The sequence below is a fragment of the Agelaius tricolor genome, unplaced genomic scaffold (assembly GCF_023055355.1).
Source record: "Agelaius tricolor isolate 1412-34295 unplaced genomic scaffold, bAgeTri1.0.p SCAF_19, whole genome shotgun sequence".
Lineage (NCBI taxonomy): Eukaryota > Metazoa > Chordata > Aves > Passeriformes > Icteridae > Agelaius > Agelaius tricolor.
In genome coordinates, this window is record NW_027269279.1 from 3,808,990 (window position 1) to 3,827,072 (window position 18,083).

General features: G+C 42.3%; 1 protein-coding gene across 2 annotated transcripts in view; it reads right to left on the bottom strand.

The window, feature by feature from the left end:
- The window catches only part of SDK1 (sidekick cell adhesion molecule 1), a 388,755-nt gene that overhangs the window by 87,001 nt on the left and 283,671 nt on the right, over nucleotides 1-18,083 (bottom strand). For both annotated transcript variants that reach the window (XM_071443929.1, XM_071443928.1), the window contains exons 20-24: nucleotides 16,942-17,040; nucleotides 12,312-12,503; nucleotides 10,318-10,439; nucleotides 2,930-3,039; nucleotides 379-529 (exon numbers count right to left, since the gene is read on the bottom strand). In XM_071443929.1, the coding sequence (XP_071300030.1) occupies nucleotides 379-529; nucleotides 2,930-3,039; nucleotides 10,318-10,439; nucleotides 12,312-12,503; nucleotides 16,942-17,040 (674 nt within the window). The remainder of the gene's footprint in view (nucleotides 1-378; nucleotides 530-2,929; nucleotides 3,040-10,317; nucleotides 10,440-12,311; nucleotides 12,504-16,941; nucleotides 17,041-18,083) is intronic.

Genomic DNA, 18,083 nt, shown 5'->3' on the forward strand with positions numbered 1-18,083 from the left:
TTCTGCTGTGATGTTGGCACTTTGGGATTGGTTTAGAGTAGAAGTGCACTGTCTAACATAGGTGATAGGTATTGGGAATTAAGAGTAAATATGATATACATAGTTTGTAGTATAAAAGGATGATACAGCCTTGGGGGCAGTCAGAGTGCTCATGGCTGCCTTCCTGAACAGACCTCAGCTGGGCAGAAAGAAAATTTTATAGATAAGAATTAATAAACAACCTCAAGACCGAAAAGTGAAGAGTCCAGACTCATTCTTCAATTGCATGGGCTGAAGCAGAACCATCCTACACATCTCAGGGCAGCAATTATCAACACTAACCCGAGACTGGGGGAGCATCCCCATCCCCACCGTCCCCACGTCCCTCGAGCTGCTCACCACCCATCGCAGCCACAGGCTGGTCTCGCTGGCCGTGCGCACGGTGACGCTGCCGGGGGCCACGTCTGGCGGCGCCTGCAGGGTCTGGATGACCCGCGAGGGTTGGCTCAGGGGGCTGGGGCCCACCACGTTCACCTGCCGCATCCGGAACCTGCAGCAAGGGGGGGTAAAAGCAGTGAGTGCTGCTGTCAGGGCTCAGGGAATGCTCCCTTGCTTCTCCAGGGAGGGAGGACTGCTGGAAAAATATGAATTAGCAGCTTTGGAAACGTTCCGCAAAGGTCGCCGCACGCGGGTCCCCTTTGTATTCGCTGCTGAATGCTTGATGGTAACTGCTTCCAGATCCTCTAAGGTATTTAAAAAATGAAAATGAGATTAGCTTAGGGTCTATTAGAAACTTAGGTATTTGTGTGAGAAATTTATGTTAATTATACCAAGCCTGATGAGCTTATGCTGGCAGTAAGTGATTTTCTCTGGTGATGCTTATACAATACATTCAGAAAGGTATTAAAATATCAAACTTTGGATAGTCTCATTCCCTGTCAATATAAAAAATATACTGGTGATAACATTTCCCCTCAATTACGTGTTGAAAGAGGCTGATTTATCCCTGTGCTGCATTTTCAGCCTTCCTGCACAAGAAAGATTAAGTTATTTAATGTGGATATGCATCTTTAAAAAATACCCTGTCTGCTTGAAACCATCTCTTCTACAATAGAAATCCTTATTGGGTCACAAAAGATTTAGGGAAATCTTTTTTTACAAGGAGCACCACATAATTAAGATGTGCTGTATATTTCAGATACTCTCACCCATCACAAGCAACTGGAAGCACCCAGCACTTGCACATAAATACGTGACCTGCTCATATTAAACCCTTAATTTTTGGAGCTAATGACTGAGCTTGGGAAAAGGATGAGCCAGTCAACACAGCAGTGTTTATTTACCTGCTCTGATCTCCCTCCAAAGTGCACTGAAGGAAACACATTAAACAAATACTGTTCTGATTTCACCCTCAAACACTGGCCCAAAATATGGGGAAGAATGGCCTGTAAAGAAGTGCTCTGATAATCAGCTCTCACCACGCATTTCTTCAGTGAGCAATGACTGAACAGTTCAGGGGACAACAAATCCATTTGGAAACAGCTTTATAGGTTTCAAAAATTTGTATAAAATTGGTCAAGACTGAAGCAAAACCAAAAAAGTTCCTATCTTTGCATACAGGAGAGACAAAAAATAGGCAAAATCCAAGGTGCTGCCTTGAAAAGTCAAAGGGAAGTGGACGTGTGAAAGATTCCAGCATAAGTGGGACCATTCTAGAATTTAATGAATACAAGAGAAAAATGAGATGTAAGAATAAAATAAACCAAAAAGTTTAACAACTGGGAAAAAAAATCAGCCCAAATTTCTCATATTCTTCATTATTTGCTATCCCAAAAATATTTCTCCATGCACCTGTCTGGGTGTGCAAGTTTTCCTTATTCTTCATGGACAATGAAGGTTGAACTGTGGTACAACCTGCACTTTCTTGCTCACCCCTGCCTTTTCAGCTTTAGGATCTGTCTTTATGAGGAGAGCAAAATCCTCTTAACCTGAAGATAATTTTCCTAAACCTCTGCACCAGAAATCTCTACTTAAGTTCAAAAAAATTTTCAAAGACCTTTTAGTAAAACATTTAGCTCTGGAAGATGAGGTTTAAAACACTTCAGTAGAGGGTTAGTGAGAAATTCAATATGTTCCTAGGTTTGTGACCAAGGGAGGAAAATTACATGCCAGCACTGAGTCAGTTGTAAATTACATGAGCTCTCCTTGGTTGCACCTACTCCTGGCTTACAACAGCACATGGGTTAGTTAATAGCCCCTTCAGGCAGCACAAAATGGACAAGTTTCTAGAGGACTCATTTAACACTTGCCACTGGATTTCCTTTCCACCGGCCTCTACATTAGCAAGCTGGATCATGAAAGTATTTTCATTAGGGCTGAGTACCTCAAATTCTCCAGTCTTGTCTATACCACAGCATCACTTGGATTGGATTGATTTAAAAATCAATCTTGTTTAACTGGGGTGCACCCACAATGCAGAGTCACCTCAATCAGTTTAGGCATTGCTTATATCTATTAAGCTTAACTTGGTAAATTCCTATAAACAAAGGTTTCATCTAACTGATGTTACCAAATTAAGTTAAATCAATAAAGAGATGCTTAAGCTGATGCAAATATGTAATTACAGGTTTGCACCAGTTTAACCACGATTGATTTGCCACTGGCTGATGTTCCACTGGTGCTCTCTTCAGGGAGGAAGTCACAGGATAGCAGCTACTTGTAAAAGCATCTCACTGAGCACTTGAATTTCCTTCTCAACTGGATTTCATGTGAATTACAATTAACAATATCAGATTGGTAATTTTAAGTATAACCTATGAAAACAGCAAAGCTTTTCCCATTTGTTCAGATCATAAAACTCAGCCAGATGTTTCTGAATAGGAAAGCTGCTCCATGCTGCTATTTACTCTTTTTCTTTTCCATGTTGCAGAAAATTACCTGCTGTTCTTACCTGTAATGAGTGTAAGGAGTGAGGTTTGGTACCTCCAGCATCTGAGCATCAGGTTCATTCTCCACCTCATGAAGAGTCACCCATTCTTCTTCATCACCCAGCACACCAACCTGTACAAGGGAAAGGTTAGAAGGAATGCAAAGTATGTTACATATATATATATATAAATAAATACATATAACCTCTTTCACAATGTGTGTCATCACAGCAGTGGAAGCACAAATGCTGTTAAACACATTTTCCAGTTAGTACTAATTTTTCTATGACTTGTTATTTGTAGAGAGAAAACCCAGCCAAGTTAGCCAAGTCTCCTTGTACCTGATGGGACTTCACTGGATCCTGTGATAAGATCCATTCCAGAAAAAACACCATGAGAGCAATAATACCCTGTTCAATCTTCCTGCCACAATACAAAAGTATCAAGTAGTAATATAAGAGAATGAAAAATAGCCTTGATAATAACTTGCAGGAACTGATGCATACTAAGTAAGTCTCAATGGAGGCAAAATGCCATGGAAATGAAGACAGAGAAACAAGAGCAAAGTCAAAGAACAAAAGTGTTTTAACCTCATCTGCTGCTCTGCACTTAGACCAGACTTTTCCATGAGCAACCCTTTGTAGTAATTAATCACAACATATTGCCCAACATGGGCCCTCAGCCACAGCAGAGTTAGAAGGGACTAAACACTGATGAGAATTGAGCATTGCTTTCTATGCAGCTTTCTGGAGATGAAATGAAGATGAATCAGGACTTAAAAGGAAACCAACAGGGAATGAGAGAGGCCAGAGCCTGACCTGAAGATGCAGCACACGTGGGCAGGGCTGTGCCTGAGCCATGGGAGGAGTGTGGGGAAGGGGGGAAGAGAAGGGCTGGATGGCTGGGCTTCACTTTGGAGGTTTGCAGGTGCTGAAACCCAGGGGAGCTCAGGCAAGGCCCCTGGAATAATTCCCCAGCACTGAGCATGTTCCTCTGGTGTTCCAACCCCACCACAAAGGGCGGGTGCAGCCCAATTCCCCCACCCTGGTACCCACAGTCAGGGGCTGAAGGGTGGCAGAGGGTACCTGGGCAGCTCTTCCCTTCAATGTCTATTCACAGATTTAACATCCACAAAGACACCTTATCCCTTTTTAACCTACTGACACTCTCTACTCCCACAGGCTGCTGTGGCAACACATTCCAGAAGCTCACAACCCACTGTGTAAAGAGCCATTTCCTTTAATCTTTTTTAAACAGATCCCTTGCAAGTTCTGTGTATGAGTTACAGCCACAGACACTGTCAAATACTCAACAGGCACCACAGCCCCAAGTATCTCGCATACCCAAAGTACTTCAAATAGAAAATTAGGTTTCATTCACTCTTTTCTTTTTTTTTCCCCTTCAGAAGAAGCAGCCTGATTTATTTATAGATGTTTTAGTTCTTCGCTCACCCAGGACTTGATGTGCTGCATATTTATGTTTGTGCAAGAAGAAATGACACAAAGAAAATTAGGCCAGAGAAGTAAGTTCTGCATTGCACTGTGGAAAGAAGCCTCTCTGATCTTCCCAGCAGAACACTGATTCCATGGAGGATGTGGCTGGACAGGTCTTGATGGACCTTTCAGATTTGTTGGGGGATCAAGGTCACTGCCATAGACTAAACAACATATAAAAGAGATGGTAGTGAAAATTATGGACCTTTTAAAATTCCCAGTCCTAACTAAGCTCCACAAATTGTAGTGAAGCCCATGGATGTGGAATCTGAAGGGAAACAAGTTGAGATGGGTCTGCATGGTAAAACATAACATCCCTAAACTGAACCTGCAGAACAAAGAATGGAGAAAGAGATTTAAAAGAAAAAAAAGCCCTACACAAAAAAAGAATGAATGAGAGTGTTGATTTCAGTCAAGGAAACAGAGAACACTTTTTATTAAATGAATTGTCTATTAATACTGTAGGAAGTCTATAGTAAATGCTTATTTTTGCAAATTTTGCACGTAACAGCATCACCTCTAAGTGCTGCAGTAATTGTATAGCAACAATCCACAGTGCTCTGGAGGCTGCAAATAATCTCCAGTGGTGACTAAGTTGTCTTTTTTTTGGTATTCTAAGAGCAGTAAGAGCTTTTTAAAATATTTCTTACCTAACAAAATAATGAGAGGAAAAAACAAAGGGCCCACAGGTTGCAATTGCTGTGCAGAGCAGGCAGGTCATTAATACACATTAAGGACCACAAGGCCCAGCAGGGCTGACATTGGCTCAGTGAGACATTTTCTGGTGGGCTGCAAAGGTGGAAATATTAAGGATCTTGTACTAGGTCTGTGTTGCTTGGAAGAAGTTTCATTTATTTATTTAATACATATATGTATGTATTCTCAGAAGTGAGCCTTAGAAGAAAATCTTCAGTGATGGACTTTATATTTTTAACTTCCCCAAAATCTATAGCAGATTCCAAGTTTCAGGCTGTGGAAGGAAAAGGAAACTATTTGTGCTGAAACACTCTGATGTCAGATCAGAGGAAACTTATCAGTTTCAAGAATCAGAGTACAAAGGGATTCCCACGGGGCAGAGAGAACCACGGGCAGTGGTTGGGATAAAAGAGTCCTTTGAGGGGCAGGAGAGCCCACTCTGAGCCTCTCTGCAGAACATCAAGTGAAGTTAAAGGCTTTTCTTTCTTGTAGCAGTTTTTTTTGGATAACAGTGTATGCACACTTCAGAGCAGGATGGTGTTTGTTGACAGATCACACGCACTCGTGGGTGCTTTGTTTTGGGAGGCAGATGAGGCACCAGCTGCTTTTCTGTTACCATCAGCAGAAAAACTCCTCGAGGAACAAAACTCTGCACCTCCCCAGTTCCCTGTGCCACGGGGCCACAGCCCCCAGGGACCCCAGCACTGCCACAATAAAAACACCTCTGTCCCCTGAGGCTCTTCAGAGAATGCTCAATAACCATCAGCCATCGCTGCTCAGCACATACTCATTGCCATCCCTCAGCTGCTCCCAAGGCAATACGTCCAATAAAAGGCCATATTCCTTCATTATTGCAGAAATGAGACAGTGTAAAACAATATTGGGAGTGATGTCAGAGCCTTTTACTTCCCCATGCATTAGTTTCTCCATTTCTTAAAAGGAAAACGTTACATATTTTATAAAATGACTCAATGTTTTCTGATGGAATGCACTGCATGAGCAAAGTTGCAGAATTCTGACTTTAAAAAGAAAACCCAAAACATTCAAATTTGGCATGAAAAAATCACGTGTATAAGACAGAAATGCCTCCAAAACTTCAGTTATGAAGTACTAACTGCAGGAAAGGAAAACACAATGTTCCTGTACATTACAGAGGTAGCCCTTGTCCTGCTATAGTTCAAGATGTGCCAGAGTTTTCGTTTTAGAGCTCCATAACTCACACATTTGAAATCGCTCTGGGAGAAATTCGGTTCAGGGGATGTCAGCCCAGGTGCAATTTTTTTTCTTACTAAATCCTTACATCGATTCAGCCATTTTTGATTTAGAGATTGTCAGGGGCATAAAACTGTCAGAGTTTCAGACACTTTATTTACCAGCGCTGAAGTGAAAACGACACCCAGAGAATCACCTGGTGCAATGGATGAATCCTATCTGGGTCACTGGCTTCACCCACAAAACCACACAAATTCGAGGCTAAAGTTGCAACTTCTTTCCCAACTCACAGCTTTAGAAGGCAACACAGAGATAATACTTTAAAGGTTTTACCACTTTGAAACTCTGCTCCTGCTCACCATGACATTCATACAAAAAAACCTTTCTAAAAACAGCAGAAAGGCTTTAAGCAAAAACTCTCTATAATAGCCCATACACTCGTGGCTCCAGGAAATGTGATGTCTCTTCAGAAACATCTTTCAGCCATTCTGCAGCTCTTGTGCTGCCTGCAAATAATGTTAATCACCAGAAAACCACACCTGACTGGGCAGAAGTTACCCCAGATTCTGTAATCAGCTCGATGGTGTGGACTGAGCACCCACCAAGGCACAGCCAGGGTGGGTTGAAAATGCATGATCCTCAAGGTCCCTTCCAACCCAAACCATTCCATGATCAATTTATACACATCTTTCCTGAAAAAAAAACCCAGGAAAAATCCAACAAAAGAAAAACAAGAAACTGGGCTGCAACTGCCAGAGAGCACAAACATGAAACTACATGAGAACCAGCAGGGATTTGTAGTCATTCTTGGCTGAAAATTACAAAAAAAAAAGAAGTCAGCAATATATGCTCTAACTGCATCTGAGAGGACAGGATGGCTGGAAGGATTTATTGAAATTCTTTGTAGAGGAACAAGTTACCTGTGAGTGTCAATGCCACAAGGCAGGGGGACTGCTGGTCCCTCTGAACAAGTGTCAGTGGAACATTTGTACTGCATTTGAGCCTCATCCTTTTGATTTGTATTCTATGTAATACTAAAAAAAATGTTAGAAGTGTTTTTTAAACAGCATTGGTACATTTTTGTATTTCTCTGTTTGGAAATCCAGTTTCTTCCAGTCCTGAGTCTAGATAAAATGATGGAAAAGAAACAATCTAGTGATTTTTAAAAAATCCCTTCAAAAGTACAGAATGTACCTTCACTAGAAACACAGAAATGGGATTTTTAACGCTTGATATTTCAGTATCTACCAACACTAAACTCTTAAAGACTTGATCTCCTCTCATGCTCATTGACATAATTGAGAATTAGTTCCACAGTGGCTCCCATGAATTTACACCCAGGAACAAAAAGCAGAAACCAAGGCCAGATGCACAAAAATTTCACGTCAGCTGGAATTCCCAGCTGTGTTTCTCATCCAAATTGTTCATGAAGTATCAGACTTCAAAAATGGCTCTCAGCCAAACTGGAGGACTTGGAACATTTTCTAGACCTGCCCTCACCAAGGAAGCTTTCTGCCAAATAAAGGAACAAAGAAGGAAAACACGTTGGTAGCAGGTTGGTTGTGACTGTGAATACAAAGCAGCTGAATTTTGTCTGTAAGGACTCAGACATTGAGAGTGAAAGGTAAATTCCCAGTAGAGATGGAAGAGAAGAGTCAGAATTATCAGGGATGGCCAAAGCAAAGGTGTTGCCCAGTTACAGAGGGGGAGGGATGCAGATGAAGTGCCAAAATCACAGATTATGTTTTATAGCTGAATGTCATCCTGTCCCTTGGCAATGCCATCAGCTTTAAAATCAGAGTGTGCAAAACCACCCCTTAAGTGGCTTTTAATTTAATGCCAAGGCATGAAACACTTAACACTGCTATTAAAAGCTGTACATGGGTCAATAAATGAAAGATCCAGAAGGACAAAACCCCTCCCTCCATTCCAGTGTTGTACAGCCACAGCCTTCCAATCCAGCACAGTCCTAAGGAACAATTATGGTTGTCCATGCTAAAATACAGATGTTGCAACATCAGCCTGCACCCCAGCATGGACAAACCCCAGCTGAGAATAGACCACATCAAAGGCAGAAATGGACACTGGGGTGGCACTGGCAGCAAAAAACAATTTTGCAAAAGCTCTTTGAAAGGTGGGTAGGTCCAAGGCAGTTTAGATCCAAGTGGGGACAGAGGCATTCCTGCCCTTATCTCTGCTCCCACTGCCATGTTCACACCCCCTCCTCTCACAAGGATGTTCTGATCACACACAGCCTATGCACAGTTGATCTGTCTGAAAATCATTTGTTCTTGGCTGGATCAAAGCTCGCAGCAGCTCCAGGTCTGATCCTCTGTCAGCACACACAGGAGGAAGAAAAGTCTTGGTAAGTGGGATGGGGAGAGGGAACAGGAGCAGGACAACCAGAACTCTGCTTTAGATTGGCTGAAAGTGCTGTGAAATTGCACTTTTAGAGAGAAAGAGTTTGAGAGGAGTGCTGGCAGAAAGGGGCTGTGAACAAAGGATTATATGCAGCTGTCATCCTGGAAACAGGATTTGCTATATCCTTGAGGACTCACCAATTTCACTGCATACCTGAACTGATTTTCATTAATCAGGTGAGCAAGAGTTTTTATTTTTTCCTGAAATCCACCAGGAGCAACATTTCTTGTTGTGCTGAAGCTGAGCAGTGAGGTGTGGTGCAGCAGAAACTTGTAGGGTTGCTGTGCTTAAAAGGACTGCCCAGCTTCCTCAAGGACTTGGCTGTGCTCCTTCCTCAAAAGGAACAAATAATTCCTGGATCTGTCAGAACCAAAAACCCCTGGACTTTTCTAATGATGCATGAGATGTTGGTGAGGGTTTGTGAACAAGAAAGACCCTCCCTGCACAGCAAGGACTGTTCAAACCACTGTTTGTACCCAGGGCTCTTCAAGGATGCAGATGAACTTCACGGTAATTATCACTGCAGTTTTAAAGCATTCAAATTTGCCTCACTTCAGCAGCATTCTGTAACTCACTGAATTAACAAATTCCTACCAACATCAATGCAGTGTTCCGGCAGGAAAATGCTCCTCGGAATGTGCTAAGCCACCATATTATTGGATTTTGGTGTTTAATTCTGTAATATGCCATAATGTGTATATAAATGGCACAAAATGTACCAACTTGTTCACAACAATCTCATTACCAAGTGAAGTGATTGTATCAACATGTCTAAGTGTGATGGTGATTTAAGAAGTCCAACATTTGGTCTAAAAACAGATTATAGTATTTATAAAGACCTGTGGGAGGAAAGGAAGAAGCAAAGCTCATCTGTCAGGAGAACAAATGAGGAATATATAACTCCTCCAAGGCATAATGACAGCAGAAAGAGGGATATTGTTTAAAGCTGATGGAGAAGAGAATTCATCCTATTCATATCTAGAGGCCTGGATAGAAAACCTTGATATATTCCATTACGAGATAGAAAAATACACTCAATCTCATGAATAATGGTATCTTTACTGTTCAGTGCAATTCTTCCTATACTTCTGAATCTATGAGATAATAATTCCAAACTTTTGAAAAGACACCTGACAGAAACTGAACACAAGTTTCAAATCCTTTTCAAAATAGAAAGATGGACTAAAGCTCTGTTGTGTGTGCTGTTTATGGTTTACCTGGTGCTCTTCTGAACATAAACAAAACCCCATGTGAATTATTTAAAGGCTAAGCATTCTCACATACACATATATATACACATATATATACATATATATTATATAGCACTTTTTTATGTTGTTCTTCTGAACAGAAGTCCCAGCATTCATCTGACCCTTTTTGCCCTGGCTGACACAGACATTTCTGGACTGAGCCTCTCAAACTCCCCTGCATCCCAACCTTCCCAGAGCCCCCTGGACAGCTACTCCAGCATTTACAGAGGACCTCTGCTCCAAAGTTAAACAAAAACTGAAATCCCAACAAGAATTCATTAGTTAGGCTCGTTTTAACCTCCCAGAAACTTCATTAAGGTAACTTTGTCAGGGACATACCTGGCCTTCCACTATCCACTTGCAGATAGAGGTTTTGCCATCGTAGCCCGGGCGGAATTGAAGCGTGGCAGAGCGAGGGCTGATGTTGGAAATCACCAGGTTGGTTGGAGCACCTGGAAGTTCTGGAGAAACAGAAAAAATAAATGAGAGGTAGAAACACTCTTTGTCAGCCAGTAACACAAGCTGACATTCAGTTTCCAAGGGAAAAGGGCTCTATTTGCCCCAGTTGTGGTTATTTTTCTTTTCTTTTTGGCAGAGTTTTACCCACAGCATTACTATTTCTGCTCTCTGAGCATGCACCACATTGTTACAGATCAAATGAGAAAAGAAAGAGCCCATCTACAGAATTACAGGAACTGTTTTAGAGAAGCTTCCCAATGAACAAACCCTGGTGGTTCTTGGGGGAAGGCATTTCCCAGCTCCATATCTGCCAAGTCACCTAACTCCACTGAACTTCTGTTTCCCCAGAATTCAATTACAATAATGCTTATTTACTTCTCAGAGGACATACAACTACAACTGGAAAAAACTCCAAGTTTTGGGTAGTGTATTTAATATTGACCTATAATATCCAGGTTTTCTAGGGCATTTCTAAAGCCTGATTAAAGTAAATGATTTTTTTTTCCTTCTATTTCTGTAGCAAATAAAGAGGGTGACCTCCTACGGGGAAAAATCTGAAGCCCCAATCAGATCTTTGCCTCCCATCAGTCAAGATTACAGTGGCATTTACATTTTTAATATCATCTGAATTAACAACAAAAGCAAGTTCAGGAAAGAGATTAAATATAGAGTGTTTATAATAAATTCTCAATAGTTACCTGCACTTATAACAAATGGAAATAACTATTATAATCAGTAATTATATAGTGGAAGGTGTCTCTGCCCATGGCAGGGGGTTGGAACTAAATTATCTTTCAGGTCCCTTCCAACCCAAACCATTCTGTAATTTTATGATAATGCTGCACTCTGTGCAACTGCAAAAGGCTAAAAATGGGCAGGGTTTTGGCATATATTTCAGATATGCACAAATACCCAGTATTTCTTGGTTCTTACTTCACATTTGTGGGAACCACGATCGATCAACTAACCCTGCCCAAGTGGGATAATGCTGTTATCTGGCAGGCACCCTGCCATCAGATATCATGGCATTGATCCAGTCTGCAGCTTGTCATAATTACCTACGATTAGGGAAACAAGGGCAAACATACTTTAGGACACACAGAAAAGTTAAATAATACTGGGGAAGGGAGAAATTGGATTCCCTCAGTGATGAGCAATAACTGCTCCACTTCGGAAAATTCTACTTCTGTAACATCTATATTAACTGAAACTGCTTATTTGAGGTATGAATTGGCTGTTTTAGTTTGCTTTTTACACTGGATGGGGCAGAGTGTAGAATTTTAAAAAGAAAATACATAAAGGGTAAATGTACAGGTGCCCAAATGGTAACTCAGACAATGTGGGACAGAATTGCCTCCTCCCAAATATTTTTTCCGGCCAAAACTTCAAATTCTTGTAAATAAGATTTTAGTTTTACTATACAAGTGAAACACTCATAGTTGACATAAGCTATATTACTTCCACATGGAAAATCCTTTCCCTTTTAATATCACCCAAACTCTGTTTTTTGCCCCAAAGCAACACTTTGAATTGATTCAGGCTTCATTTTGATGTCACTTTGTAAATGTCAAGAGATTCTGTATTGTATCCACTTTATTGCTTTGTCCATTCCATTGCCATACCCACACATTTTTTTTGGTATTTGTATTAAACATCCTCAACTTCCTGGAAATTTCAAAAAGCAAGTATCTTCACTTTAACATTTCAGCCTGTCCCAAAAATTAAATCCAAATTACGCGGCAGAGAACTCTGGCGCTTTACAAATAAAATAATTTTTATTACCGCTGAACCGAAGTAACCCGTGACCTTCGGAACACAGAAACACCAAGAACCAGCAGGTGTTGTTCTGTTTGGTTTGCTGCAGGCTGACCCACCTGGGGGCACTCCGGAGGAGATGGTGGAGGAGGTGGCCCAGCCGCTGCCCTGGGCGGTGGCGGCCGCCACCTCGATGGTGTAGGTGGTGAGGGAGGACAGCCCCGTGATCTTGTACTCCAGGGTGCTGTTGGGCAGGCTGCGGGCCAGGCGGGACTCGTTCCTGCCGTACACCTCCCAGGAGATCTGGTACCCTGCAAAACACATCGCCCTCAGCTCAGGGGAGCAACAATAACCCAGAGAATTCCTGCGTGGGCTTGTGGGCAGTGGCGCATCCTTGTTCCTTGTGCCATTCCTTGTCATCACCTTCTATAAGCAGGAAAAAACCCCTCCTTGAAGTTAACACTGGCTAAAATACCCAAGTATTTAAAAAATATTGTTATTTCCAGTAAACAATTGATGCAGGTCCCCCTCAGAGCATTATCTCCCTGTCAGGAGGATGTGAGGTCTCAGCCATCTTTTTTTTTTCTATGCTTGATATGAAATGGCCTGGAAACCTGGAGATAACCTGACAGAAAGGTGGACTTTCATTCTGTGAACTCTACAAAGCAAACGGGAAGAAACACTGGAAAATATAACTTCTACTGGAATACCTAATTAAAAATCTCTATGTGCTTAGCAGGGCTTTCTCCCTTTGCATGCTGAAGTAACCTTCAGTGCTGCCTGTCTAGAAATACTTAGAAATCTGCCAATAACAAGCAGGCAGGAACATTGTGGGAATCTTCTAGGAACTGAAAAACCTCTACTCCCCACCGCTTGTTCCTTGCAGAAATCCTTCAGCAGGGTGAATCATTATCCTTTCTTTCAAAACCATCTTGGAGCCAATGCATTGTCCAAAGCTGCACCTGCCCTGACCTCCATATTATTCTTCTATCATAACCAGACTTTCCTTTTTATCTCTTTGATAACCACTTGCCTTCCAAGAACTTTTGAAACTTTCCACTGTCTGATTTGCTCAATTTTACCTCCAAATCTGCTTGTCCTCCTCCTGCCCAGTCCCACTTTATTCTCATTTGAACCCATGTGAACCTCACCGTGCCAGTCCTTGGAGAGCATGTCTGAAAAGTTTGCTTGATTGCCGCTTTCTTTGTGATTTGACTCAGAGGGTGAAAAAAAAAAATACACATAGCTCTTGAATGCCTGTGAAATTGAAGTGAGTGAAAAGGACTAACAGAAAGGAATCCCACTGAGTGAACCATGCACAAGGCAAACTGGCTGGAGAAACTCCCTACTGGGTTCCTGTTCCCATCATCTAAGATGAGGAATTCAGACCAGTTGGAAGGCTTGAAGGGTTTTTAAAAAAAAAATCTTTAAAAAGAAGACATGATAAGCTGATTAACATATATGAATTGATGTAGCAAAATGCCTCATGGTATTAACCAGCAAGAAAGCATCATCTCATGAGCCAAAACCATGGTGAGACAAATATTTCTGCAAGAGCCTGAGAGGTGTGAGACGTTCTCAGTCCTCTCTTTTGAGCTGCCATCACAGACAGGGATTCATCTTGACCTGATTTTGCATGATAATGGGCTCAGTGTGCTCACACAGTCACTAATTATGTTTCAGGTGAGGGACAGTGATAAAGGAAGGTGATGCTTCAACAATTCCAGCTACACCACAAATGCCCCTCTGATTTGCACTGCAGAGGGGAAGGGGAAACACTCCTGAATGCTCATCTGGAACTGGTTTTAAACAATTATCTGAGTGGGAATTAATTAACTCAGTAATTTACTCATGTCTTGGAAACACGGTGCTGTTTTGATGCTCTTTGAATAGGCTTAAGAATCATATGCCAGACCAGAGCTGATGTAGCACAGACAGGATTGTAATCTGTAGGAAGATTTAGACAAAGTTTCAGGGCTCTGTTGCCTGAATTAACGGAGGATGAGCAGAAAGGTGGGGGCTGACTGTTCCCTGTGTTTGATGCTCAGTCGAGAGGCACGAAGGAGTTGCAGACAGAAGGACCATCACAAGCACCCTTTTCTTTCAATAGCTGTGGGTGCAGCCTGTTCCAGACAATAAATAACCAGAGGAAGATAAGCAGGGGACTTTTAATGCTCACTCTATCCATTTGTTGCTTATGGACAATAGAAATTGTCACTCAGCACACACCAGGCAATCTTCAGTGATTGAGATATCTCCTCTCCCATCTGGATAAGCTTAGGTTATACATCAAATGTTGGTGATTATTCTTTGGACATTTTATCTCTTCTCCCTTGTGACCACAGAAGAGACCCAGCTTTCCCGCCCATTAAGCACATAGTCCCTATGTATTTATTTCCTGGGGAAAGGAAGAAAAATGTTCACCAAGAAAAATATCCCAAGTTTCTGTGTAAATTGAAGAAAAGGCAAAGAGGCAGTATTTACTGTCAGGGATTTTAGTCCCCAATGCATAGTTAAATTCCAGTCATATAAAAGATGAGAACAGAAAATCTGTACATACACAGCGAGCAGACACAAAGCCAAATGCAATCAGGCATAACAAAAACAGATGGGAAAAAAAGTGCTGAAGGAAAGGAACAACAAGCACTGCACCCCCAAGTAGCACTCCAGCCACACTGAGTGGCAGATGGGCAGAACTCTGGCTCATGTGGCTGGTGAGAACACACTCCAGCCAGATGTGTCACAGATGTGAGCCCTGCCAGAAACGTGCCTGGGCAGCACAGCTGGATTTTCCAGAGGGATTCCCCTGGTGTGAGAGAGGGCAGGGAAGGTGCCACAGATCCCTTCCCCACACTCTGGCACTCCACGAAACACTGCCTAATGACCAGAGGAGTTTCAGAAATAATTTTCTGTTGATGTGGAGTAAATTCTCTACACGAGAGCACTACACCCAATCACAAACTGTCCCTCCACATCCAGATCCTCATAAATCAACGTTTGCTGAGGGAACGAGGAAGATACTGAGATTTACAGCAAGAGTAATGGGCAATTTCCCAGAGCAGGTTGGCTGCTGGGCACTCCCTCCGTGCTTCCCTCCTCCCAGCGCCCCTGCAGGGAACAAGAAGGTCCAGTAAAGACATCAATGAGCAGAAATGATGAATAATTGCCTCCCTGAGCACTCAGATCCCCAAGCAGCCCTCTCTAAACCTTTGAGGTGCTCGGGGCATGAACAATTTTGGCTGTTCTTCTATCCCAAATGCAATTTGCATCATTAAGGAGGTTTCTTTTTCCTTATAGACTCTGCTGGGCATTTTCACACCAGTGTTTTGTCACGAATGTCTTCAGCTGATTCCTTCTGAATCAATTTATCCCAAATATAACCCAGTCCATCATTTGGTTCCATCTGGTTTCAACCCATTCTGGGAGGGGGCAGCTTGTTTTTAGCAAAGTAATTCTGCAGAGCTGCTACCTGCTGCTTAAAAAGGAGCAGTATTACATCATCCTGGGTGGAGGTACCTAAATTTAAGCACTTGGGCTGGCAAGGCTTTGGCCATCCTCACTGAATCAATACTGCTCTGCTTTCAGGAGTCATTAGGTTCTACTCTCAAAGCACTTAAATCAGTGCATATTTCAGGCAGGTTTCCACAGTGGAGAGGCAGGAGATGATCTGCATGAGGACTCCACAAACAGCTCAGAGCACACAGCTACAAATGATGCATGTCACAGATACACAGAGGAAAACACTGACAAGGGAAACCCTATTAAAATAATTACACCTGTGAAAAAAATTACACCTTCAGAAAATTAGACTGATATAATATTTCAGTGGTCATGGGTCAGAAAATCTGATTTTTTAAACTCCTAAAATGAATCTTTAAAAATTAAACATTTTAACACTCTAAAACCAAAATATTTTGATCCATATGAAATTATTTTCTCCCTTCCCAACTACCTCCAGTAATTTAAAATCTGGGAGCTTTTTTGTGCTTCAAAACCTTGAAAACCTTTGTTAAATGGAATGTCCATCCTGTGCAGCTGCAATAGTTTCCCATCTGAAAACAATATTGCTTCTCTTGATAAGAACTAGAGGTTTCCTCAAGTATTTATACCTTCCTTTATGAAAAACAATGAAGTTGCTGCTGTTGTACCTACACTGGCATACAGTAAATAGATAAATAGCTTGTCAAATGGCAGACTCATCAAAGGGAAACAAGAGAGTTCTGAGCCCTTGTGATAGTTTATAACAGATTAAATAATGACATGCAAATTCTGTCACGCAGTCCACAGCCAGACCACTTGATCACAGAGGAAGGATTCTGCTGATTTCAGGCTTGGTCTTGATTGCAAACCCCAGCAATGCTAATCCAGACTTTGCAGCTGTGAGCTCTGCATAGGGACCCCCCACCCTTGGGGCAAAGGCCAAGCGCGGCCTCACAAATTTCCAAAAATTCAGTAAAGCAGGTGGAGGTCACGGCGGATTTAACAGGACCAGACACCCTGTGGGGAGCTGATTTCTAACACAAACTGCTTTTCCAGTAACCACAATCATGAGCTGCCAGTAATTGGAGCTGTACTTTGTGTAACACTCCCTGGTGACATCTCAATTACCCAGAGGAGGGGCCAGGAAGCCAGCAACAGCCCAAATTCTCCCTAAATGCTCCACTACACAGTTTTTCACTGCAGCAACACATTCCACCCCCCACACAGTGAATAAAAAAAAAGAATAAAAGCAGAGGTAGCAGCTGATACCTGTGATGATGCCATTCTTCTCTACAGGTTCTTGCCAGCTGACCTTGAGTGAGGTGTCCAGAATCTCAGTGAAACTCAGGTGTCCCACAGCTCCTGGCTCTGGCAAATCAGAAAAGGAAAGCTGTTAATGGGTGAACCCACTACACTGGGATCAGATTCACGTGGCAGGGTTAGGGATGGAGAAATATGTCCCTGAGCCAGGGCTAAGGGAGGCTGGAAAGCTCAGTGAGAGGAGAATGCAAGGTGGGAAGAAACACTCTGGCTATCATCATGTCAATTATTTCACCCAGTCAGCAGCCCAAGTGTGTGGAGATCTGACAGCATTACTGTTTGTCCTCAAGGATACCTGTGAGGTGTTTGCCTGCCCTGTTTTGTGCAGCAACACCACCAGCAATCCCCTCACCTGGAAAGAGCCTTTTCTCTATGCAAGGTCACAGCAAGGACAGAGTCACGAGCCACTGCTTGGATAAATTCCCTCAAAACAACTCTAAAAATGTCCAACATAATGGCAACTGTCTTCTGTAAAATGAATACAAGTGTGTGAAACTTTTTAAAGGGTTTTTATGATGTAGCTCAAGAGCTCTTAAAAATTTCAGCTCCCCAGTGTGCAATGAAAGAGCATAAAATGGAATGACTGTCAAGAATATGCCATCCTCCCTCAATTTTGATCTTCAGGGGAGACAACCTGACTGATTTTTGATCCAAATGCTGTTCTGTCCTCAATCGATGCACTGCAAAAAGGAGGTTTTGTTCACTTTATATTCACTGTGCTTCTGTCATTGGATGCCTGCCCGAGTATCCTCCAGCTCCACTGACATCAGTTGGCAATTTCTTGTCTGCAATTTCATGTTTTGTTTCCTCTTCAATTTAGTCCAGCCTCTTATTCCCCTCCAGCTATGACAAAAAAAAGCCCAAACCCTGCCAGTGGGTCAGCTACAAACCCATTTGCAATTCTGCAGTCCCAGGGAGGAGAATTCCCAAGCCCACTCTGCAGTACCCAGCAGTCAAAGCACACAGAAGAATTGCTGAGCCTGTAGTGATCCCAGGAATGCCTGACAAGAGCATGGAATTATCACAGTTTGTGGAGCTGCAGACATTGAAACCACACACTCACAAAGCTTTGCTCCAATCAGCCCCTGCAG